The sequence below is a fragment of the Macaca mulatta genome, chromosome 7 (genome assembly GCF_049350105.2).
Source record: "Macaca mulatta isolate MMU2019108-1 chromosome 7, T2T-MMU8v2.0, whole genome shotgun sequence".
NCBI lineage: Eukaryota > Metazoa > Chordata > Mammalia > Primates > Cercopithecidae > Macaca > Macaca mulatta.
In genome coordinates, this window is record NC_133412.1 from 148,727,953 (window position 1) to 148,754,850 (window position 26,898).

The following is a 26,898-nucleotide window of genomic DNA, read 5'->3' on the forward strand; positions in this document are numbered from 1 at the left end:
CTCCATAGGAAAGGAATTTTGTCTTGCTTAATTTAACCTTAGGACAATATTGTCTTAGCCTAGAAATTCAGCTCGTGGATACAAAAATCCTCTAGGAGCCATAACTTCCTGTCAATCCTAAAATTTAATAAGGCAAATGTTTGGCTTCGAGCCATACTGGGAATAAGGTAAGGCCTTTTGAAAAAGCCACGATGCCCAGGTGAGGGTTGAATTGCTCACTGAGAACTCTACGGATACGTTCATGGCAAAGCTGGGAATACCTACCTACACTTACCCTCTCGGTCATATACTTCAAAGTCTGCCGGGGCATTCTAATCCGTATTGTCATTTGCTTTGTGTCACATTCCTAGGAGGTAGGCAGGGCAGGTTTTACCATCCTCTGTTTACAGATGAAGATAATGAAGGTCACAGAGCTCAACTGGGCCACCCAGGGCCACAGACATATGAAGTGGTAGAACTAGAATTTAAATCTTGGTTGGTCTGACTCCAAGTGTAGTATTTGTTTAACTTTTTTTTTTTTTTTTTTTTTTTTTTACTGTTTCTCCATTCTGGGTTCTGACCTGGTGACCTTGAATCATAAAGATGCAGGGCCTGTCTCGAGCTGCTCTGTATAGAAGGCATCTTTTCTCTAAAGAGTGTGAGCTCCCTGCCAAACAGCAGAGGTGCTTCATGGGCTTTCAGAGCAGCCATTCTAGAGCCTCCTTCATTGCTTTCTGATCTCCCACAGCCCTGTGTTTGAGGGTCAGGAAAGGAGAATACCCTTGGATTGTTTTATCTCCTGACCACCCCGAGGCTGGCTGGACTATAAGAGGTGAGGAAAGACAAGATGGGTGAGCAGCTGCTTTCAGCTGAAAACCAGAAAGAAATCCCAGTCTTGTTGTTTTATTTTGGTTTAAAAAGTCGTGTGACAATGGAAACATTTTCCTGGTTGTCCTCTCCTCTCTGCCCATGTTGACAGAAGATGGACTTGCTAATTCTGGCTGGGGTTTTTCCCTGCCTGGGCTGTTTTTCTCTTTTATCTTCATCAATTGAAGAGGGCTGCTGTGTCTTTCAAACTGTCGGAAGGTATCTGTATTTTTTTTTCTTTCACATAATTCTGTAGGTCTTTTCCCAGATATGTATTTTTCTCTCTAACTTCTAACTTGCTGAAATTTCCGCCCATGTGACTTCCAGCGTGAGTTACCAGAAACCACAAGAGAGAGAGAGAGCGTGCAAGCCCCAAAGCGAGCGACATGTCCCTTTGGGGAGCAGTCCCTCTGCACCCCAGAGTGAGGAGGACGCAGGGGTCGGAGGTGGCTACAGGGCAGGCAGAGGAGGCACCTGTAGGGGGTGGTGGGCTGGTGGCCCAGGAGAAGTCAGGAAGGGAGCCCAGCTGGTGACAAGAGAGCCCAGAGGTGCCTGGGGCTGAGTGTGAGAGCCCGGAAGATTTCAGCCATGCCTCACAGCTCCGACAGCAGTGACTCCAGCTTCAGCCGCTCTCCTCCCCCTGGCAAACAGGTAGAGTCCCCCTTTTCCTCTCTCCTACCTTCTGATTCTCCTGGGGGATGGAAAGAGACCCAGGCTTCCTTGTCCTGCCCAGGGAGCTGGGGATGGAGGAAGTGGCTCGTGGCACGGGCACTCTGTTAGACCTAAGACATGGAATTTGCTACTAAGCTGTGCATATTGGCAGAGATCCTCCTCCTTCCACCTATTCTGCCAAAGTCCGTTTTTCTCTCCATTTTCCAAGGCTGCCTATCACCTCTGCCTCACTGAGGTTGCCACCCTAAAAAGCTTTCTAGGAAGCAAAGAGGGGGATGAACATCAAAGAACACAGAGAAAAGAGTCTACTGTTCTCCAAGGCTGTAGAAAAGTGAGAGGAGTTTTCAAGTGGGCTGCTGGCATACAGCTCAAATCCTAGATATGTAGTTTCCCAGGAGACAGCCAATAGGGAAAGAGAGAAAACGGGTCAGGGAAAAGTAAAAAAAAAAAAAAGAATAAGAGGAGGAGGAGGAGGAGGAGGAGGAAGAGGAGGAGGAGGAGAAACCCAGGCTAGCATAGAAGGATCTCTCTGCTGGGGCACTGCCTCTGTTGCTAGCACAGCCAGCAAGGGGCGATGCTAGAGGTCCAGCCAATACCTCTTTCCCTGTGGCTTCTGGACAGGAGCAAGGAAATGAATGAGGAGGTGGCTCTGGAAATTTGTTGGAAGACATTTGCTGGTAGTTCATCTTAGCCCTGGGGAAACCAGAGAGACTGAGATAGGGATGATGGGAGCATTTTGAGTCTAGATTGTGACTTCCAAGTCCAAAGGTTTTAGCTTGAGGATTACCAAAAAAGGAGTGCCCTGCCCATCTCACAGCTTCTAGGGTTTTGTTTTGCACCACACTCTTGACATCCCTTGCTATAGGAAGTCCTCCTCTTTCTCATCCAACATGTATCCGTGGGTTAAAATGTTCTCCACCTTCATCTTTTAAAAACTGCATTCTTTCCTTAGCACAGGTATCCAGGAGGGCTTTCAAAATGCTGAAGCCAAAATAAAAGTATATAAATATCGCATAGGGCATGTATCCTAAGCCTCTAGTAACGGAGCAGCAGGCTGGGATGAGTCTGGATGGAGACCTCTAGAAGGCACAGAATCCAGTCCTCTGCTCAAGATGGTATCAGAGTGGCTCTGACTGCCTGGAAGTTTGTACTCTTCTTAGGAAGGAAATTACTCATGGCTTCCATGGCAACTTGGTGCCCCATCCCCCTTAGAGGAAGAGCACTTCCTTCGTATCTATGCCAATGACCTCCTACCACAATGGCCTGAAAATTGGATATGTTGGTGAGCCCAGTACTCAGTAAGCCCAGAGCTTTGCCCTTGGATCTGTGCCCCTCTAGCCTGTGGGGGATGTGGGAGGGAACAGGGCATGAGTTGCCAAGACTCCTACACCTATGCTGCAGCATCTGGGGGGGAACTGGAGCTAACCTCTCTGCCCAGGCACAGGACATGCCCATCTCTGGGTGTAATTAGAGAACACCCAAAGATCCCCTTATCCTACCAAGCACCCATCTACTACCCATCACAGCCAGGTCACCTCCACCTTTAACGTTCTTTTTGGCATTGATGTGCCAGGCATTGTGTTGGGGCCATGGGGAATGTCGCAGTGGCTGAGCACAATGGAGGGAAAGAGGAGGCAGATCTCAGATGCGCCTCAGCTCAGGAATGCAGCAGAAGACCACATGGGGTGCAGTGGGGGAAGGGTCTTGGAAAGGCATCGGGCTCAGCACCAGAAGATGTAGCACTCTCAGATGACCGGCAGTCCTTGGGCACACTCTTAGAGCCTCAGTTTCCTCACATATAAAATGGAAATGATGATATCAACTTCACAGCATTAGGGAATTAAACAAGAGCATCTCTGAAAGAACACTTGCACAGAGGTTGGCATACAGTAGGCGCTCAACAAAGTTTGAGAAAAAGAAAACAGCTAAAAGAGCAGCAAGAAGAGGCTAAAGGCCAAAAAGTGAGAGGGCAAGGGTGGAGCAGCCCTACAGAGGAGAGGTGATAAAACACACTTCATCGCCTTAACCTTTTTTTTTTTTTTTTTTTTTTTTTTTTTTTGCCAAATACAGCTCTATTAAGGCCTCAAGTTCTCTTGCCTTTTTCCTGTAGCTTTTGGTCCAAAAAGTCAGAGACCTGGGGATGTGTAACCAGGCATGGAGAAGAGCTCTCCTTCGGGTGCAGGCTTTTGGTAAATAGGGGGATGGAGGGGTTGTGCAGAGACGAAGGCATGGAAGGATGGCTGGACGGATACCATACACCACCAGAGCCTGCTTTCGCTCAGAAGGGAGGAGCAGACCCGTGTAATCCTTTCTGTCTCTGCTTCCCAGGACTCATCTGATGATGTGAGAAGAGTTCAGAGGAGGGAGAAAAATCGTATTGCTGCCCAGAAGAGCCGACAGAGGCAGACACAGAAGGCCGACACCCTGCATCTGGTAAGTGTTCAGATCAGCCTTCATCCTTGTGAGCTTTAGGCTTTGCTCTCCACCATCTGGGAACCCTTGGACCATAGTTTTGATTCTGCTTGCATGGGGTTGTGTATGTGGGGCAGGTTAGTGGAGGGTGAGGGCTGTGGGGTGAGGTGGGGAAGGGAAGCTCTCCTGCGAGTGCTTTAAGAAGGCTCTGTAGGCCGGGCATGGTGGTTCACACCTGTAATCCACTTTGGGAGGCCAAGGTGGGTGGATCACCTAAGGTCAGGAGTTTGAGACCAGCCTGGCCAACATGGTGAAAGCATGTCTCTACTAAAAATACAAAAAATTAGCCAGGTGTGGTGATGCGTGCCTGTAATCCCAGCTACTCGGGAGGCTGAGGCAGGAAAATCACTTGAACAGGCAGAGGTTGCAGTGAGCCGAGATCGCACCATTACACTCAAGCCTGGGTGACAAGACTGAAACTTCGTCTCAAAAAAAAAACAGAAGGCTCTGTAGCAGGGAATGGGCCAGGAGGCTGAACAGAGAAATGGGCCTTTCTACCCCAGGAGGGCTCAAGGTGTAGGTGAGTTGAGTGTGGGAAGCCCAGAGGCCGAGCTGAAGGCAGAACCACTTGCTCAGGGATGGGGCAGCCAGAGAGTGCTCCATGGTGCTCCATCCTTCATGAGAAGGATGAAGAAAGGAGAAGGCAGAGCTGTACTGGGAAACAATTTAGAAGGTATCAAGTGCTTTGGGGGTGGCCCATTATCTCGCAGTGCAAGGACCACATGTAGTCGCATCCCTTGGCAGACACCCAAATGCCCCTGCATTTGACACAAGGAGGTCCACAGGGCACTGCACTGGATTCCTCTTTTCAGAGCATTATTAAAGTCTTATTTTGAAATTTCTGTCTTTAATGCTACCCCAAGGGGTCTATGAAACATTCTATTTCAAGTGCACTTATCTGGGATGATCACCATCCTAGTTGAGTTGCCTCTAGTTCCAAATTTTTCTAGAGAAAGCGTTGACGTCTGGCTTGAGCAGTCCGGGGCCTTGAGCAGTGCTGGACTGCAGTTCCACCAGTGGCTAGGGCCCTAGATGGTGTTTCTAGGTTCTGGCTGTGCCCCTCATAAAGTACTGCTTTCTCCTCATTGCTCATGCCTTACCACCTTACCTCTCTTCACTCTGCCCCCAGTATGGTTCTTGTTCAACCAACTCTTCACTAGTTCCTTTCTCTCCATCCCCTCATCCCCTTCCCTAGCAATTCTACCTTCCTACCCTTCCTCCAGAAACATTCCCTTACCTCTAAGAGCCTAGCAATTCCTTTCCATGGAAAAAGTGCAATTGGCACCAAAAATGAATAAGCTTGTATTTATTTGGAAGATTAGCATGATAATCAGCCAGTTAGAATAACTGTGTTAACCGTATCAAGAATAAGTAAGTAAGATGTAGTTTTAGGGGAAAGAATGCATCTTTTAGCTTTGTAAGAAACAGAGCAGACTGCACCAACAGCTCTGATTGGGTGCTTGCGTTTTATTTGAAATGTATTCAGCATACCCTCCATTGCACACTAACATCAAGTTCACAACTATTTGTTAACTTTTTGGAAAGAAAGAATGAACAGAAAGTCTGTACTAACTGTGCTCAACAGTCCGAACGTCAAGTTGTTGGTGGCTCTGCTGTTTGTATGTTCTCCGTGATTTCATTGTGTCCCCACATTCTGGTTTACCATCTTAAGCTTGAACATCTATGATCCTTACCTCTTTCTCTATCAGAGTCTAATTCTGATTCAGTATTCTTTAGAGCAAGCAAACAGACCAATCAAAATTTAAAAGGATAAAATCTTCCTTGTGTACAAGTAGACAGTGTCCTGAGACTGGCAAACTGCTGTAAGCTTTGTAAGTGTGTACTTGTTTTCTTAAGTGGAGAGTGAGTATAGTTCAGCAGCTTGGCAGTCAGAACAGGGATTGAATCCCAGCCCTGCTGCCTATCTGTGTGACAGAGATATTTTTGGCCTCCCTTGGGCTTGGTTTCCTTATCCAGAAAGTGGAAAATGACAGTAACTACCCTACACAGGTCGTGCATTTAAAGAGCCCAACACAATGCCTGTCATTCATAAATACACAAACATTTAAGTATAATAAAGGTAATAATAATTATTATAAGAAGCTAGATAAATAATCACAAATCATACACACATACACATTACATATATAAACATATATCCATTTTATGTATATTTAATCACAGAAGCTAACGGTTGAAAGGCTTTAAAGTTCAGACATAAGCTTGATGCTTCAGACTTCTCTGCTATACCTCCAGCCAATGGTCCCCTTGTATGTCTGGTCACTTCTAGGGTTAGAGATCTTCCTGTCTTCTAATTTATGAACAGAAGAGTCTTCCCTATGTTAAGCTGCACCCTGGCCTCCCTATAAATTCAACTTACTGGTCTTAATGCAACCCCTTGTGGACATATTAATGGGGTGACACAGATGTGTCTTTGCTGTGGCAAGGCTTTCAACACTGACTCAGCTCTCTCCCTCTCCAAGACAAAGGTCAGAGCCCAAAGAGTCAGCTCATCTAATTTTACAAGTCATGTGACATTAGGATAATCTCTAGAGCTTGAGAGTTCACAGAGCCCCAAGTCATATAATCAGTATATCCATAGCCACACCCCAGCCTCAGTCCCTAGGATGTTCCCATCTTCCCCACATCTGAACACAGATTCCTCCCCCACTGCTTTCTTTTGAACACTACAGCATCGTCTTTACCTTTTGCCTGATGAGTGGGTCACAGCAGAGTTGACGCAGCAAGCCTGCGGACTGCCGCCAATGCAACTTATGTTTCTTGGCTTCAGGTAGAAGCTTTTGGCAGTGTGTTCAATCTGCCACCATCAAATAGGAGGTTTAGCTGTGGTTTGAAATCTTCCTTTCCTCCGAGATGGCAATCACCCATCTTCTCCATCCATTATCCTCTTAATTATGTCTGAGATTCAGGTGAAAAGTCTTCTGGTTTACCACCAGTGTCAGGGTTCAGTGTGTGGTTTGCCCTTGACTTCTATCCATGCTTGGTTCCACATGCTGGGATTGTTCTCTGGCCCTCAGACATGGTCATAGGACTCGCCTACCAGTGCTTTACAGATGAGGGTTTGGGAACTACTGAGAGTACCATATCAAACAAGGACCACATTCCTATTAGGGTTCTAGCTTCGTATACACTGGGATGTTATCTTAGTTTCAACTGCTGTCACTATTATCAACCTTAAAATACTGAAACAATTATCTTGTTCCTCTAGTGAGAGTATGGGATGCTTACTATTCAACATTTCAGTATCTGTCCTATAAATAGCTGGCACCAAGACATTGTACACTGATTGCTTTAAAAATTGACAGAGTAGGGAGAGAGCCTCTTTTTATGATTGTGTTATAAATCCCTGGCCTTGACTATCTCTGACATAAAATGGATCAGGTGATTCCTTTCGTAATTGTGACATCAATGAACAATCTAATTCTGTTTTAATTCTCCTTTCGTTGAGCATCTCACGCAAGCACCCATTGCACTTAGTTCCTTTTCTCCTGCAGACAACTATAGGGTTCATTACATATAGTACAGGCGCTGATTAAAAATGAGAAAGGCATAACTTGACCAGTTAGTTTCTAAAAGATATCAATAGCTAATAAATGGATCTAAGATAATCAGCTGAAAAATTTTTTAAAATAATAAGAGAATGCAGTCAGCTTCTAAAATTAAAACAAATGTAATAACGTTCCTATATGCAAAACATAACCAATTAGGAAATTAATGGAAGGAAAGGTCCCGTTTATAATACCAATGACAGCAACAAATGGAAGGAAGGAATAATTTAACAAAAATTATGAAGAGTATCCTAAATGACTTTTAAAAGATTCAAATAATTGTAAAGATATACCTATGTAAAGTTAGCAATTTTCTTTAAATTAATTGATAAATTTAATGTGATTCCAATAAAAACCCAATAGGGTTTTCTGGGAGTTAGGCAAGAACTGGATTAGCTATTCTAAGTTTCCAGTGAAAAAAAATCATATGACAATTGCCAGGAAAATTCTGAAGAATAAGAGTAATGAAAAAAGATTAACTGACCAACATATTAAAGTGAAACACAAATACAGAAATCAAAACAATGTGGAAAAGACAGAACATTGAACAGGATAGAATATGGAAACAGACCCAAAAACAAATCCAGATTTTAAGACCCAAATACATATTTCAACTCCTAAGACACAAGTATAAATACAAAATGGGCTGGGCACGGTGGCTCACGCCTGTAATCTCAGCACTTTGGGAGGCTGAGGCTGGTGGATCACTTGAAGTCAGGAGTTCAAGGCCAGCCTGGTTAACATGGTGAAACCCTGTCTCTACTAAAAAATTTACAAAAATTAGCTGGGTATAGTGGCAGATGCCTGTAATCCCAGCTGCTCTGGAGGCTGAGACAGGAGAATCACTTGAATTTAGGAGGCAGAGGTTGCCGTGAGCCGAGATAGCACCACTGCACTCCAGCCTGGGTGACAGAGTGAGACTCCATTTCAAAATAAATAAATTAATTAATACAAAATGACCAGGATGGCATTTCAAACCAATAAGAGAAAGCTGAATTATTCAACAGAGTTGAGACAATTGGCTAATCACTTGGGGGGGGAGGGGAAGCTGAATCCTTCATTTCTTATACAACACACATACACACAGATTAAATGTTAAATTTTTTTTCAAAAAGGAAGCTAAAGAAACTTGAAAAGACAATTAACCATTAACAATCTATCTTGGAATGAATAATTATTTTCTAAATAAAACTTAAAACCCTGAAGCCGTAAAGGAAAAGATTGATATACATTAATTTTATTAATAAAAAGCAAAAGTTGCTATATAGATCAAAATACTGTATGCAAAATCGAAGGCAAATGACAAACTGAAGAAAAATATCTGTCTAACACATATGACCAAAAAAGGTATGTTTACTTACTATATGAGAGAGCTCTTATGAATAGGAAATGATTAACAACCCAAAAGAAAAATGAACAATGACTATGAATAGGTAATTTACAGAAAAGAGAACTAAGTGGCAAATAAATGTGTGAAAAGATGGTAGACCTTATTTAGTTAGGAAAATGCCAATTAAAGCAGCAGTGAGGCTGGCAAAGGTGAAACGTGTTTTTGATACAGTGTTGCCAAGGCAATGGAGAAGCAGGCACCATCACACACAGCTAGTAGTAGAGCCTGCATAACCCCGGCAGGGGGCAATTTGCCCACGTCCATCTAAATTGTAGGTGCACATACCCTGTGACTCAGCAATTTGACATCCAGGGGTGTATTCACAAACAAATCCATAGATCATACAGTTCTGTACATGTAAAGATAATCATTGCTGCATTGTTTCTTATAGGAAAGACTGAATACAAGCTAAAAAAAAAAAATTCATCAATAAAGGATTCAAGAAGTCATTGTCCTTTCTGTGGAATATCGTAGAGATGTGAAAATAATGAGTTACATCTGAATGTGCTAATCTGGAAAGATTATCAAGTTTCTGTACTTTTAAGTTAAAAAGGTATAAATATAGTCCATTGTTTGCTCCCATTAGTTTTTTAATTTAATGTTATTTATTTATTTGTTTGTTTGTTTGTTTTTAGAGACAGGGTCTCGCTATGTTGCCCAGGCTGATCTCGAACTCCTGAGCTCAAGCGATCTGCCCACGTTGGCCTCCCAAAGTGTTGGGATTACAGGTGTGAGCCACAGCGCCCAGCCCCTTCTGTGTTTTTAATAAAAAGAAAAAGGTACATATATGCATAAGTATAAATGCAAACATTTTCAAATAGATTATAAAACATTGTTAATGATATTTATTTCTGAAAAGTAGGACTAAAGATCTAAAGGAAGAGGGAGATACTTTGCATTCTTTACCTTTTATACAGTGTGGGATTTTTTATCATGTGCTTTTATCTTTGTAATATAGATATCAAAATTCTCAACATTGATCATTACCACACATGCATTAGGATGATTTCTTTTCTAATTCTGACATCAAATATTTAATAATCTTCCATCATGACATGGAAGAGTATTCAATCTTGACATTATCTTTTGAACATCATACATAAGTATCTCAGCCCTTGGGAGAACCAACTGTCGGTTGGGATTTGAGTGATTCTAAGGTCCACATACTATGTGATAAAAGATGGTGAATCCGTTTCCTTTGTGTAGCCATCCTGGTTGGTTGGTAGTGGCTATCTGGTGCTGTACAGCTGGAAGGATTTCAAGTCAAAGACCAGGATCAATGGAAAAGACAGCTGAGGTTAATTACGAAGCTTTGTTCATGAAAAGGCTAAAATTAGCAGAGTTGCCGGGAGCAGTGGCAAATAGCAGTGTTAGCCCTGAGCGGAGCTGTTGACAAGTCAAATCTGGCCTGGTGGATGGAGCTGAAAGCAAGTGAGAGTAACAGCCAAGTTTGAAAGCTCGAAATTTAGGTACTCTTTTAGAATGAAGTGGGCCAGGTGCTTCCCTGGGGCTGCCTCCTGAAGGAGTCTCACACCTGTTTAAGAAAAAAGAGAGGTTTACAGGTTCCAGGGCTGTGCTTTGTCATACGTGACAGAAAAGTAATGAGTAAAAATTATGCATTAAATGAAACTTTGAGCTAACACGGTGAGAAATACAGTATTTACAATTGGAGGAATATCAAGTAATGGAGGAAAAGATATTAGGGTAGCACTATTGTTCTTGGCCTTCTGAGGAGGCAGAGAAGGATGCTTACGGTCCTATATCACTCCTGGAATTATTTTGCTCTCTCTGGGAGACCATGCCATGAAGTTTGCTGGCACAGATAAGTCACAGGTCAGGAATGTTCAGGCTAGTTCCACCCTTAAAAAGTTCAATGTAGAATCAGTGAACTATTTATGGAAAGAGATGCGACCCTTCTGTCTCCATTGCTATGAAATTCTTTTAAGAAAAAACCATGTTAATTGAACAAATGACTACGTATTAACGACTGTGCTTTAAGTGCTCTCCCTGCAGCATCTCATTTAATCTGCATAAAAGCCGTATTTTATAATTCCTTGTACTAAGTAACTTGACGGAGATGACACAGCTTGGGACTAGGTCTGTCTGACTTCAGAACCCATTTTCCTAACCATTAAGTTTCACTGTCTCTTTATTCAAACTCTGATGCAGATGTATTCATCTTCCCTAACCTATATTTTCCTTGAATCTCTTCATGAATTTATTTTTTTGTTTTTTAAGCAACAGCCTCCAAAATCTACACTATCCCCCAGCCATCATCAGGCCTGGTCAAGAAAGTAAGGACATGTTTACTTTCAATACAGTATATCAATTGTACAATTGATATCATATATGTCATATATATAATGATATCGATATAGATAGGTACTATATATAGATAGGTATAATTGGCATATCAAATGATACAATATATCAACTGAAACCTTTTCTAACATCTTTCACAGGAATTACCTTTGACACAACAGAGTTTGAAGAAAAAATAATTTACAAAGATGTTTAGTTCATCATCTGTGAATAGTAAATACTTTTTCAATGCTATAAAACTTGACAGGTGGCTTACAATAGAAGATGAAGCATATTATGATATATTCATACAATAAAAAAATTATGCTGGCACTAAAAATGATTATGTAGATCTGTATTTATCAACATAGAGAGATGTCAGTGACATAGCATTAAGTGAAAAAGGCAAATTACAAAGAGCATGCAAAGTATAACCCTTTCATGTAAAATGTGTGGGTTTTGGGCATGGTTGCATGCATAAAGAGGTGTCTGGAAAGATAGTCTCCAAAATGCTAATAGCAGTTATGAGTAGTTGAGTTTGGGTAGTTCATCTTATTCTTGGTACTTTTCTCTCTTTTTTATTATAACGAATAGGTGCCATTTTAAAAATCAGAATTTAAAAAATTAGGCTATTTTAGGGAGGGAAAACACGTCAAGGAATCCACCACCCCTAACTGCTTGTCTTACTGATGACAGGTCAGTGTGGCTACTTTTGGGAGGCTTATTGGAAATTGGGAGTCCAGCTCCATGCTGGTCTTAATGCTGTAAAGAATGACTATTTGGGAGGCCGAGGTGGGTGGATCACGAGGTCAGGAGATCAAGACCATGCTGGCCAACACGGTGAAACCCGTCTCTATTAAAATGCAAAAAATTAGCTGGGCGTGGTGGCAGCGCCTGTAGTCCCAGCTATGCGGGAGGCTGAGGCAGGAAAAGGGCACGAACCTGGGAGGCGGAGCTTGCAGTGAGCTGAGATCCCGCCATTGCACTCCAGCCTGGGCAACAGAGTGAGACTCCATCTCAAAAAAAAAAGAATAACTGTCTACATAGAATGATGGTCCTAGGTCACAAACTGACAGCTGCCTGTTCAGCAGACGTCTTGATGGAGCTATTCTCAGCAGCACCCAGACTTCTTTCTCTTGAGCAGAATGGGAGAGTCTCCCCAGAGTGCCCCTGCGCAAGTTTCTCAGAGGTTTTCTTAGTCTCCTCTGTTGAACTCAGTCTAGTCCTCTGCTTCCTAGGAGGAGTGGGTTGGGTCCACAGTACAAAGTCGCCTTCAGACTGTGAGATATCTGTAGAGGGTTCCACCATGGGTTCACATGATGGCTTGTGGAGTGAATAACAATCCTAATAGTCATACTACCTTGTTGATAAAATTTCAGAATTAAGTGGGAACTCAGAGATCTTCTAGGGTGACCTGCCATGTTTCCAATGAGGAAACGGATGACACCCAAGAGCCCAAACCTCTTGCCTTCCCACCAGTCTGCTTTTGTTTCATGCCACTTTGCTGAACAGAGCTTTACTAGGCAGGTGTTTACATAAGGCCTTTTGCTAAGGTGGGCCAAGAAGCAGGCGATTAACCAGAACACTTGAACTGTCCAGGCACTCATCAGCTCCAAAACATACGGCTACACAACAAGAGACCAGAAAAAGAGTGAGTCTAAGCTTGACAGTGGCCGAAGTGGAAATGTTTCTTTGTTTAAAAGAGATTTTAAAGTTGCAATCCAAAATTTAAAAGGGCAGTGGCATATTGGGGAAAACATTTGCATCAAAATAAATAAATGAAGGTTTAATATTTATGCTACAGAAAGAAAATCTTATAAAGCAAAACATCAGGACTCCAACAGACAAGTGGGCAGAGGCTATGAACAGAAAGCTTACATAATATTTTTCCTACCAAAATGAAAATACCCTAATTTCCGATTCTGATTATGAAAACAATACACACTAAGGCAAGGTTTCTCAACCCCAGTGGAATTAACACTTTGAGTTCGATAATTCTTTGTTGTTGGGGGGTTGTCCTGTGCCTTGTAAAATATAAAATTTACCCACAAGATGCCAGTAGAACGCCCCCTCATCCTGCTTAGTTTGACAACCAAAAATATTTCCAGAACTTGCTAAATGTCCCTGAAAAGGCAAAATCAGTCCTAGTTAAGAATGCTACACTAAGGAGACAGACACATGGAAGGTTGTTCTTTCTCCTTAATACCTGACAACTTGTAACATTAACATGAAATTAAGAAGCCTTCATAAAGCCAACTGGCAACAAGTAAATTATTTAAAATTATAACACCTAAATGCCAGTGAGGCTGTAGCAAAATGGATAGAAGCATATGCTACTGGTGACATTGTATATTTGACATGACCCTTTTTCAGTAACACTTCTCAGGATTGGGAAGATTCCTTTGCCTCATTCATCTTGTTCCTAGGAATTTATCCAAGGAAATCATTGAACAGAGACAAAACCCAGTGTGCATCAAGATGTTCATCTCAGCATTATTTTTAATAGTGACAATTTGATAGCAACCAAGATGTCCAACATTAGAAGACCACTTTAAGTAAATTGTGGATCATCAATTTGATGATGTGGTCATTAAAATTTATGTTGACTATGTAGATGTGATAAAGTTATGACAGAAAGCAAAATACAAATTGTATGTGTACTGTGAATGGAATTTTGTAAAAATAAGTATGCATGTTTGTTCAAAAAGATGAGACAGCCAAGTGGGATGGTTCATGCCTGTAATCCCAACATATAGGGAGGCCAAGGCAGGAGGATGACTTGAGGCCAAGCTGGGCAACATAGTGAGATCCTGTCTCTATAAAAAAATAAAAATAATTAGCAGGGCATAGTAGCTTGCACCCAGCTACTCTGGAGGCTGAGGTGGGAGGATCGTTTGAGCCCAGGAGGTTGAGGCTGCAGTGAGCGCGGCACTCTGGACTGGGTGATAGAGTGAGACCCCATCTCAAAAAAAAAAAGGATGAGATCGCAATGTGTGTACATGAAAACAGCTGTGTTAAGGGACTAGGATCGTGGGTGTTTTTAACTTTTAAAAAATATTTTTAATGTAGTTATACTGTATTTTTTTATTTTTAAAGAAACAGAAGAAAATGGCCAGAGAGCTGAAGGAACTCTGGAGGACATCAAGTACAAGGACAGGGAGGATATTATTGAGCTCGAATTTGGGGATCAGGTTTTGTTAGGAGACCTTATAATTTATACCCCAAAAAGCAATACTTTGAGAGTGGAAGATGGAACTTGTAAATATTACACCAAGACAACAGGTGTACCAGTAAATGTCTGGTCACCCTAGACAGGGAAACCAAGAAACATGACATGGAGCTCTCATGAAAACTCAGAAGAAGTGAGAAAGTTCAGAGTCAAGCAGAGGCGACTGGGTTCCTATGACCAAAATGTGATTTCCTGCAACTGAGGACCCTGTAACTAAAATAGGGTACTCAGCTGGCATAAGAATATGTCTTATCATTAAGAGAGTAGTGTGACACAGAAAATTATAAAAAGCAAAGGCCGTATTATCAGTACTAGAGCTGAGATCAGCAGAAGTGATTCATCTACTCAACAAATATTTATCAGCCAGGTACAGTTTGTTCTAGGCACTGAGAATATTGCAGGGACAGGACAGATTGAGTCTCTGATTTCACGAACCTTATAGTCAGTTGGAAGTCAGGCTGGAAAACAAACAAATAAACACACTAATCACATGACGTGTAAAGTGCTTCAAAGAAGATGAAATCATGCAATGTGGAAGGTGTCTAAGGGAGGAGATTGGGGCAGCGATCAGGGGAGGCCTTCCTGAAGCCCTGGCGTTTGAGATCAAAGGTGAATCAAAGAGGAGATTGGAAAGATCTGGGAAGAGGGTGATCTCAGCCTAAAGAGCCTTGAGACCAAGCTTCGAGGCCAGGCAAAGGTCAGAAAAGTGCCTGGTAGGGTGGAGACCAAGTTCAAGACCATAAGGGAGTGAGGAGGAGCTCAGTAATAACAGCAATTGTGGGGCTGAGCACACTGGCTCACACCTGTAATCCCAGCACTTTGGGAGGCCAAGTTGGGTGGATTGTTTGAGGCCAGGAGCTCGAGACCAGCCTGAGCAACATAGCGAAACTCCATCTCTACAAAAAAAAATTTTTTTTAAATATCCAGGCATGCACCTGTTGGTCCCAGCTTCTTAGGGAGGCTGAGGCGGGAGGTTTGCTTGAGTCCAAGAGGTCGAGGTTGCAGCGAGCTGTGATAGCGCCACTGCACTCCAGCATGGGCAACAGGGCAAGATCCTGTCTATAAAATAAAATAAAATAAAATAAAATAAAATAAAATAAAAAAGGCAATTGTGCTGCTAGGAGCAGGAACTGGATGGGGCATGTGGTGGGGACCCAACTAATTCAAACCCTGTCTGGGGGGATTTCTCTGAACCTAAACTCTGATCATAAGGCGAGAATCAAGAGCACCTCACTGGGCTGTTTGACAGTTTAATTGAGAGGGCAAATGTAAGAACAAAGCAATATTGTCTTTTTTTTTTTTACACTGTTCCTTTGTTTAATGCAGAGAGTCCGGCCTTTTCCTAGAAATAATCGGATATGTTATCCTACATGAACACAGACATTCTTCTTTCTGGTTGCTTATAAACTCTTTAAGGATATCAATTGTTTCAGGGGGTTGGCCTTTCACAACTGGTCAAGTCTCCTTTGTTGGGTATGAATGGAGAGGGTAAAATTTGAACTACGGAAATGACATGACGAAGTTCTTAAAATGGTTGTAATTCTGCCACTCCCACCCTATTGGTTCAGTTTGGGGAATAAACGGAGGTTTGACTTAGGCCTTTTGAAAAAATGAATCTCTTGGATTCATTTGGAAGTATTCCAGAGTTACAAAGTAGAAGCTGTTAAAGTGTTTGAGTGGTATGTTAATCACTCTCTAGGAGTTCTCATGGATGTCACAAATTTACTCAGTTGACCCTTCTTCATAGGCACATCTCAGATTTTGGAAAATTATTCCAGATTATAAGTTGGCAGTCAAGCAACGTGATTTGATCGAAGACTTACTCTGTGGCAGGCACTGTCCTTGTCACTGAGGACAAAACAGTGAAGACAGTAATAGCTCCTGCCCTCACAGAGCTCAGCAATGTAAAGGGTAAGGAAACAGTTAAAGTTATAATTAATGAAACATGAATAGATCCCTGAGCTCTTGCCTTTCCATTATGTGAATGAACTGTGCTGGACTATTTAGAATTGTTTTCATCAATTTAAGAATATAATAGTAGTGTGCTTAAATGGATATTTTGTTTTAGAAAAATTTTTAAACTAGAAATAGTCTCCCAACTCTTTAAATTTTTAAATATTATACTATCAATGATAAAATAAATTAAAATATGTAAAAATATAGCACAAATGTAATAAAATCAAACGCTACATAGTTATGTCATATTATTATTATTTTGAGACAAAGTTTCACTCTTTCCCCAGGCTGGAGTGCAGTGGTGCAATCATGGCTCACTGCAGCCTCCACCTCCCAGGCACAAATGATCCTCCCACCTTGGCCTCCCAAAGAGCTGGGACTACAGATGTGTGCCACTGTGCTTAGCTAACTTTTAAATTTTTTGTAAAGATTGGATATCACTATGTTGCCCAGGCTGGTCTCAAACTTCTGGGCTCAAATGACCCTCCTGCCAAAGAAGCCTCCCAAAGTGCTAGGATTACAGCAACTGCACCTGGCCTTATGTTATTTTTAAAAGGAATCCACTATGAATATGATTTGCTGCACATTAGGCTCACTTAGGAAGTATTTTTAAAGTCTTGATGCTTGCAACCACTCCAGAACAATTAAATTGGAACCTCTGGGGGTCTGGCATCCAGGAATCCAGGCTGTTTAAGACTTTCGGGTGCTGGCAGTGTGCACAGCCAGGGTTGAGAATCAGAAGCAGTGCATTTGCAGCCTATCAGGTCTGTACCTGAATGTGTGGAGTGAGTAGAATGTGTGGAGTGAGCAGAATGTGTGGAGTGAGTGTGGGGCAATTATGTGGGTAAGTACCCAGATACTCTGTCAGATACAGTGGCCTGATGGCTTAAAACAAAACAAACTATTCAAACCCTTGCTTTGATGGCAGTTATTATTTGTTTTGTTGTTTGGTTTTGAACATTGATAACCTTGCTAGTGGTAACCTTTGGAACCTAAAGCATCAGTATCAGCCAAGATTGCATGCATTCAGAGACAAGTGATAGACCAGCCATCAAATACAGGAATCAACAAATCATGGCCTACTTTTCATGTAACAAGAAGTTCAAAAGTGGAGAGACCAGGCTACAGCAAGGAAGAACCAAGCTCCTTCTCTCTGAGCAGCCATCCTCAGTATGAGGCTTTCACTGTCTAGACTGTGAGATGGGTGCCAAGCCTCTGGGCATCAGTCTATGTTAAGGGAAGGAGGCCTTTGTCCTTATGAGCAGGCTGTGCCTTTTTAGTAGGAAAGGAAGCTCTGCCTCCCCCTCCTTCCCACCCATCAGGTACTTCTGCTTATGTATCTTTGGTCAGAGTTCTGTCACACAGCTACCCCTAGCTACAAGGTCAGCTGGATTTCTTTTGTTTTTTGTTTTTAGCAATTCTGTTCCCAGTTTTCCTAGAGGAAGGCAAGGGAGAAGGGGTTTGGGATGGACGCTGAATGAACCAACCTATAGTTATTTAGCATTTGAGGGCAATGAAATCATAGTCTTGAAAACCAAGGACCAGGCAATAGCCTTTTAACCCTGTGACTAGACAGGCCCCTGAGGGCATGGCTGATGTGGCCAAACATCTGTTAATGACAAAGTTGCTTATGGCCCTAGAGTTTCAGCTCTAAGATATGAAAGTGAAGTTTCCTCCAGAATCACACACGTGTATTATTCAGCGCAAAGATCTGTGGTTTGGTGATTCCTCTTCTCCTTTCATAAGGTGAGAGGCAGTAGTTGGGGTGGATTTCCCCAGGAATGGTGGGAGACGTGGGCCTAGATGCTCCCCCCGCTTGGGAAGAGTCATACTTTTCAGTCGGAAGCCTGCTCCAGGAATGGCAGGCTCCACCCTCTGCATGTGACGTACAGGGGCTGGTAACTGAGGGAGCCTGAACATATATCTGGGTGTGAGGGATAAACTTCGAACGCCACTTAAGTGTGGGTGGGAGCCAAAAGGTCACTCTGCCAATAAATGACTCCATGTCCTGTTGAGGAGAAAATACACAGGGACTATTTTCACCCTTCTGGAAATTGTGATTAGAAAATGCAAGGAGAAGGTCAAGACACTAAACTGGAGCTGACAGGGAGGAAGCCTCCGCCCTGCTCAGAGTGTCTGGAGAGTCCCGGCCAGAGCCCAGCTAGGAAATGCTAGCGTTGTCCTTGGTCTTCGCTCCTAATGGCTCCCTGTGGGTGAGGGAACTGCCTGGGGATTCCCCATTGTTGAAGCACTCTTTGAGTGACCCCCACCTAAGCCCCTCCAGCAGGGGATTTCCCAGAATGTTCCCACACCCCCAGGAAGTTTCTTCCTTAGCCACCCCCAAGCTGCTTGTGGTTCATGATAGAGGTAGGTGGCATCAAGTGACCCCACAGGTGAGGGATTTGCCTGAGGTGGGAAAAGAGGAAAGATAAAACTGGAAAGCCAACTGGGCTGAGGAGTTATCTCACAGGAGAGAACTGTCAAACAGTATAACGTTTAAACAGACTTTAAAGGCAAGAGAGGAGGGAGGGCACAGACTCTGAAGCCAGAGTGCCTCAATTCAAGCACCAGTGCTGCAACTTCCAAGCTGCATGACCGTGAGCCAGTTACTTAACTTCTCTGTTCCTCAGTTTTTCATCTTCTGTAAAACGGAGATAATATTATCTACCACACAAGTTTGTTGAAAATATCAAATGTAATGATAACCGTAAAATACTTAAAAGAGTGATTGGTACACGGAAGTATTCAATAAAAGTTATTGGCCAGGCATTGGTGGTTCACGCCTGTAATCCCAGAACTTTGGGAGGCTGAGGCGGGCATATCACTTGAGGTCAGAAGTTCAAAACCAGCCTGGCCAACATGGTGAAACCCTGTCTCTACTAGAAATACAAAAAATTAGCTGGGTGTGTTGGCAGGTACCTGTAACCCCAGCTACTCAGAAGACTGAGGTAGTGAGAATTGCTTGAACCAGGGAGGCAGAGGTTGCAGTGAGCTGAGATTGCACCACTGCACTCCCAATCAGGGCAACAGAGATTCTGTCTCAAAAAATAAATAAACAAATAAATGTTAGTTAAGTTAAGCTGGGCTATTTTTTTAAAAAAAAAATTTGGTTTCTATCCACCTTTCTCATATAAATTGAGCCAGGTTACACCTTAGACCTATTAGATCAGAATCAGGCATCAGGATTGCTAAAGCTCCCCAGGGGACCCCAGTGTGTGGATGGGGTGGAGAATCATTATTTTGGTCCAGTCTTTCTGTTTTAAAGTGAGGCAACTGGAGCTGAATAGGGAAATCGAGTCACTGAGGGTCAGACCCGGGCCCAAGCTCCCTATTCCCATTTGCTGCTGATGGAGCTCACCATGGTCAAGAGTTCAGGACCTGGCTCTGCATCTGGAGGAAGGTCTGGCCTCGAGTCAGCCCTTGTCCAGGGTATCTGGCCAGGTGGCCCCCTCTCCATGCAGCCCAGGAGGCAGACGGTCAGCTCTATGATTGGAAGAATGTGAGCGACTCAGGGATCTTGTGTTGTGTTGTGTGTGGGTCACCAAAACTGAGACCCAGCTTTCTCCTGGAAGACCACAGAGCAGCCAAGGCTTTTTTTTTTTTTTTTTTTTTTTTTTTTTGAGATAGAGTCTTGCTCGATTGCCCAGGCTGAACTGCAATGGTGCGATCCTGGCTCACTGCAACCTCCACCTCCCAGGTTCAAGTGATTCTCCTGCTTCAGCCTCCCCAGTTGGTGGGATTACAGGCATGTGCCACCACACCCGGCTAATTTTTATATTTTTTGTAGAGATAGGGTTTCACCATGCTGATCAGGCTGGTCTTGAACTCCTAACCTCAAGAGATCTGCCCACCTCAGCCTCCCACAGTGCTGGGATTGCAGGCGTGAGCCACTGCACCTGGCCAACTTTCTAGTGTTCTCAGGAGACCTTTGCCCACTCACGTCTCCAGTCTCTCGGGGGAAGCAGTCTGTGATAGAAGGAACACAGGGCCCCGAGCCAAGCCCTGCTCTGCCCCTCCCTGGCCAGCAATGAGTCTTTGCATCAAACACTCAAAGTTTCTGAACTTCTGAGAAAACAAGTGTCTTGAGGCGAATCCTACAGCACAGCTGCCACCAGTCTGTGGTCATTTTGGAGGGTATGTGGTGTAGGTTTGTCCCAGGGTCTCAGTTGTCCTCATCTGTAGAGTGGGGATAATAACAGCTGACCTTCCCTATCCCACACAGAGCGTTATTGTGAGGAGTCTGATGGACCTGGATGAATTCTGAATAGGAGAAAGATGGGTACGTGGATGCCCAAATGCAGGCTCACCCCCGCCCCTCTCTGTAGCAGAAGACATGCATATGGGAGAGGCTGCATTTCCTCCCCGCCTCACTGTGCTGTAGGTGTCCAGCCCTCCTTGTTAGGGAATGTCACTGTTGTACCTCTGGATAAACAGCTGCTCCCACGCCACCTTTGCCAGTTGTCCCTTCAGTTGGGTGAGCCCTTTCCAGGGCATGATGCCCCAAGGAGGGCCAGAGTGGACTGGGCAATAGCGGGGACATGGAGGGACAAGGCCCCAGATCAGCCACTTCCTCCTGCAAGGGAAGTCAAACTCTTTCTCTCACAAGTGTCAGGCTGGCTGCACAGTCCCTGGGCTGGCAGGGCGGGTTTCTTGGGGGCCCTGGCAGGAAGCAGTCTTGCTTCCCAAGGTAAAGACGAGTTTCTTATCACTGGCGGTGGTTTTTTGGTTAGAGGCAGCAGGCAGCGGTTACAGACTTTGCCTAGAGCAAGCCAGGGATCTGCAAGCCAGGGAGGGGGAGGCAGATGAGAGAGCTAGAGTGAGCTCAGCAGAGCTTGCTTAGGGAGGAAGGACCCGCTGTCACTTCCCGAAAGCTGGGCCAGCCTCTAGGCGGGGAGAAGGTCAGAGCGGCCCTCCCTTCTACCTCGGGGTTTGCCCAGGCTCTTCAGAGCACAGAATTTACAGTAAATGTTGTCACCAGTGGAAACTCTCAGAGGGGGCGAAGAAAAGGGCTAGAGGAAGGAGCCAGGACTCCCGGCCCCCAGTTCCCGTCTTACCAACACCCCCTAGTCTCATCATGTTGCTTTATCTTACCTTTCGGTAAAGAGGGGATGCCCTCCTTCTGGGATGTGCCAGGAAATACCCAAATGGTAAAATGAATGAGCCAGCCACACCTTGCAGAAGGCAGGGCTGTGAGTCCATCATCGTGTCTCTTGGTAACTCCTCTGCCCCGTTTTAGAGGGGCTTCCTTTGTACTGACCTTGGCACACTTTCTAGCTCAGAGTCCCATTCAAGAAATGCCAGGCTGAGGCTGAGCATGCGTGTGTCTGTCCTTCACAGATGCTGGAACCTGGCTTGATGAGCAAGGCTGTGGTTGTATATGCTTCTCTGCCATTTAAAAAAGACCACCAACCCCCCCGGCCAGGATGTGGGGTTTGAGATGATTGACAATATAACCAATTAACCTCGTTAGCTTACAGCTCATGCCCTTGATGGATTCATTAGGGCAAATTTGATTTTATTATTTTATTTTTTGAGAGAGGACCTCACTCCGTCACTGAGGCTGGAGTACAGTAGCACGATCATGGCTCACTGCAGCCTCCAACCCCTGGTGCTCCATGCTAATTTTCTTGTCTTTTTATTTTTGTAGATACTGGGTCTCAATAATGTTGCACAGGCTGGTCTTAAACTGCCGGGCTCTCAGGAAGTAGAGGTTGCAGTGAGCTGAGATCGCACCATTGCACTCCAGCCTGGGAGACACAGCGAGACTGTCTCAAAACATCAAAATAAAAAAACAAAAAACTGCTGGGCTCAAGCGATCCTTTCACCTCGGCCTCCCAAAGTGCTGGGATTATAGGTGTGAGCCACTGCACCCAGCCTATTTAGGGCAAATTTTAAATGTCAAGTTATCTTACATCTGCTCACCACCCACCCTATTTTTGAGTTACCTTCTTCGTGCCAGCAGATGATGTCATAAGTCTGTCAGTCAACAAACATCTGAGTTCATATTATGTGTCAGGCATCGAGCCAGGCATTAACAAATAGGCATTTAATAAGTGCTTGAATAATTAAAAGAAATTTAAAATAACATTTAACTAGTGCTTTCCAACTTGCCTGATCATTAGAATGACCTGTGGCACTACTTAAAAATCCAAATTTCCCTCCCTAGTAGTCTAGTGGCTAGGATTTAAAAAATAAAATTATTATTTTTTTTAATTCAGATCTGTGGCCAGGCATGGTGGCTCACGCCTGTAATCCCAGCACTTTGGAAGGCCAAGGTGGGCAGATCCCCTGAGGTCAGGAGTTCCAGACCAGCCTGGCCGACATGGTGAAATCTCGTCTATACTAAATATACAAAAACTAGCCAGGCATGGTGGCCCCCGCCTGCAATCCCAGCAACTTGGGAGACTGAGGCAGGAGAATTGCTTGAACCTGGGAGGCAGAGGTTGCAGTGAGCCAAGATCGCACTACTGCACTCCAACCTGGATGACAGAGTGAGACTCTGTCTCACAAAAAAAAAAAAAAAAAAAAAAATCAGATCTGCAGACTTCACTCCCTGAATCCCAAAACCACTGATTCACATTCCTAGATTTTAGGTTGGGCCTGAAATTCTATTCTTAACAAGCCTTCAAATTAATTCTCATGATATGGCAAGGGAAATACTGACCTAACCCAAATAGATCCAGAAAGGTAAGACCTGGTCTCCAAATATCAGGTTGCCTTTTGAACTGAAATGTTTTTTTATTTGCATCTCCAATGACATTTGCCTTTCCTCTGTGGTTACCAATACTTAGCAGAGAAAGTCTGTTTGGTTGAGTCGAATAATATAAATCTTAAAATTATAACGGAATTGCAATCTCCTGGGCTTTCTGAAGATGGGATTCCTTTTCAGTAAATGCTAATTACCAGATTGCAATTGTTGATTAATTAATGATGTGATCAGAAATCAGCACTTCTTAACAGGCATTTTTCTGATTAGCATGTATTTGATGGTTCCCCCAAGCAACAGGGAAAAGAGTGTCCGGGAAAAGAGAGAAGCTCACAGGCTTGGGACACCCCCAGAGTACTGTCGGGCTGCTCTCTGGTAGGCTGGACAGGGTGGAACAGAACTTTGTGGCAGACTTTGACCATTTGGTATTTATTTATTTTATTTTTATTTTTATTTTTGAGATGGAGTCTTGCTCTGTCACCTAGACTGGAGTGCAGTGGCATGATCTCGGCTCACTGCAGCCTCTGCCTCCTGGGTTCCAGCAATTCTCTTGCCTCAGTCTCCTGGGTAGCTGGGATTACAGGCGTGCGCCACCACGCCTGGCTGATTTTTTTTTTTTTTTTTTTTTGTATTTTTAGAGACAGGGTGTCACCATGTTGGCCAGGCTGGTCTCGAACTCCTAATTTCAGGTGATCCCCCTGCCCCCGCCTCCCAAAATGCTAGGATTACAGGCGTGAGCCACCACACCTAGCCCCATTTAGTATTTATAAAGACCCTGAGCATTCTAGAATCTGAGTGCAGTAGACAAGTATCCAGTGACTTTATTTGTAAGATGAAATGCAGACACTGGGAGCTTTTGGAGAACACGTGGCATAACAGAGTGGAAAAGAGTGAAACTGGTGTAAGACGTTCTCACGAACGACTTTCCATTTCCTTAGGCTCTGGCCTGCCAGTTGCTTTCCCTTGCTATATTCCCGCCACCTCCCACGCACAGACACCCTCACAGAGACCCTTGCATGCGTGCACGCAGAGGAGCACACTCACACACCCCTCTATCAGGTTGAACCAAGTGAAATTGCTTTTTTTGGGGCGGGGAGAGATGGAGTCTGGCTGTATTGCCTAGGCTGGAGTGAAGTGGCTGGATCTTGGCTCACTGCAACCTCCGCCTCTCTGGTTCAAGCAATTCTCCTGCTTCAGCCTCCCAAGTAGCTGGGACTACAGGTGCACCGCCACACCCAGCTAATTTCTGTTTTTGTGTTTTAGTAGAGATAGGATTTCACCATGTTGTGAGGCTGGTCTCTAACTCCTGAGCTGAGGCAATCCGACCTCCTCGGCCTCCCAGAGTGCTAGGATTACAGGCGTGAGCCACCGCCCCCGGCCTGAAATTGCTATTCCTATAGGTCACAACAGACAAATAGCAGCAGCTTCACATGGTTCAACCTCATATCTATGTGTACACACGCACACCCACCCATGTGCTTATGTAAATGCGTCCATACTCACCTACAAACATATATACACTTGTGCACACAGTCACACGTGCAGGAAAATTCTCTGGTGCCCTTCTCCATGACTGTGCTAGTGAACAACTAATCTGGCCCCTCCTGCGTCCCTCCGCACCCCACCCGCCTTGCCACCTTCCCCAACATTAACCTCCGGTGCTGATCCCCACCCCTACAGGAGAGCGAAGACCTGGAGAAACAGAACGCGGCTCTGCGCAAGGAGATCAAGCAGCTCACGGAGGAACTGAAGTACTTCACGTCGGTGCTGAACAGCCACGAGCCCCTGTGCTCCGTGCTAGCCGCCAGCACGCCCTCGCCCCCCGAGGTGGTGTACAGCGCCCACGCCTTCCACCAGCCTCATGTCAGCTCCCCACGCTTCCAGCCCTGAGCTTCCGATGCGGGGAGAACAGAGCCTCGGGAGGGGCACAAAGACTGTGGCAGCGCTGCGCCCATCCCGCAGAGGAACCTGTCGACCTGGAGACCCAGAGACAGAGGCCTGGACAAGGAGTGAACACGGGAACTGTCACGACTGGAAGGGCGTAAAGCCTCCCAGCAGTGCCGCAGCGTTTCGGGGGGCGTGTGCTGGACCCCACCACTGTGGGTTGCAGGCCCAATGCAGAAGAGTATCAAGCAAGATGCTCAAGTCCCATGGCACAGAGCAAGGCGGGCAGGGAAGGGTTATTTTTCTAAATAAATGCTTCAAAAGAAACTAGTCTGGCAAGGCAGTTTCTCTCTTTCACCCTGTCCCTTGACACTCTAAATTCTGCGATGTTGGGACCTTCTTTGTTTTTTGGACTCTAGTACCCTCAAAGAGCTCTAGGGACTCCACTAATAGCTCCTCTTTTCCATGGTTTGTTGAAGTACTTGGGAAGCTTTCAATTCCTTCCTCTAAATGTCTCCTTCTTCTTCTCCTTCTCCTTCTCCTTCTCCTTCTCCTTCTCCTTCTCCTCCTCCTCCTCCTCCTCCTCCTCCTCCTCCTTCTTCTTCTTCTTCTTCTTCTTCCTCTTCCTTCTCTTCCTCCTCTTCCTCCTCTTCCCTTCTCCTTCTCCTCCTCCTCCTCCTTCTTCTTCTTGACAGAATTTCTCAGCTCTTGGCTCAGGCTGCAGTGCAGTGGTGTGATCTCCGCTCACTGCAACCTCCGACTCCCAGGTTCAAGAGACCGTCTTGCTTCAGCTTCCCTAGCAGCTGAGACTACAGGCACGCACCATGGCGCCCAGCTAATTTTGTATTTTTAGTAAAGACAAGGTTTCACCATGTTGGCCAGGCTGGTCTCAAACTCTTGACCTGAAGTGATCCACCTGCCTGGGCCTCCAAAGTGCTGGGATTATAGGCATGAGCCACCGTGCCTGGCCTAGGTGTCTTCTGGATTGTCCTTCCGTGCTCCCCTCACTGTGACTTCCTGCGTTCCATTCTTCACTGCTTTCTAGCCCATGAGCGGGTTGTCCCCTAGTCCGGGAGAAGGCCCAGTGCAGGATGGCCTTGCCTGGTGAAGTGGTAAGTCAGGTTGACCTTCTCATCTCCCGCTCATGACTCCACTCACCCAGCCAGCTGGCTCTGGCCAGACAGCTAAGTCTCTGGGTACTGCAACCAGGCCCTGTGCTGGGCTGCCCTTCACATGAAAGGTGATGCCTTCCTAATGCTTTCAAGGGGCAACATGCAGCTTGGGTCCACAGGGACTTCTCTGAGAGTAGTCTACGTGTCCTGCTAAAGACTCCACCTCCCTTAGAAGGCGGTGACACAAAGCACAGGACTTGTCCTGTCCCTGCAGGGCTCCTCAGGCTGCCATTTGAGCGCTTTGAGGGCAACACATGGCTCAGGGAACACAGGGTCATCTTCAGTTTGGCAGAGCCTGAAACCAGCATGCTCCACCCACCTGCTCTTCAGAGATCCCCAGGCCAAGTGCCCGCTGACCTGCCTGACACAGCCTTACCCACACCACTGCCCATGAGCAATGGCTGCAGCAGTACCTGGCCACACACAGCCCCTGCTGAGCCAGCTGGAGACAAAAGCAACAGAGATCACTGTGCCAGGCACCCACCTGATTGAGCCCCTTCAGTAGCCACCCTCAGTCTCATCCATTTGTCCTTTAGAGGGACAGCCTCTGCCTGCTGCCTGCCCAGTGGCAGCCCTCATGGGGTGACAGGAGAAGGGAGGAGAAGGCCTGCTTCCCTGTGTCAGTGCCCCCTGAACCCACTGGCCAACCACTCTGGCCGGTTTGAGGCCAAGTTTCAACTCTAGACCTCCCCTGTGCATGT

The 26,898-nt window shown here is 44.9% G+C and overlaps 1 protein-coding gene across 1 annotated transcript; it reads left to right on the forward strand.

The window, feature by feature from the left end:
• Positions 1–1,213: 1,213 nt before the first annotated feature.
• On the forward strand, positions 1,214–25,319 carry BATF (basic leucine zipper ATF-like transcription factor). The gene is given in 3 exon segments (NM_001266082.1): positions 1,214–1,497; positions 3,847–3,951; positions 24,822–25,319. Coding segments are annotated over 3 exon segments (378 nt in total). The 5' UTR covers positions 1,214–1,434; the 3' UTR covers positions 25,032–25,319.
• Positions 25,320–26,898: the final 1,579 nt, after the last annotated feature.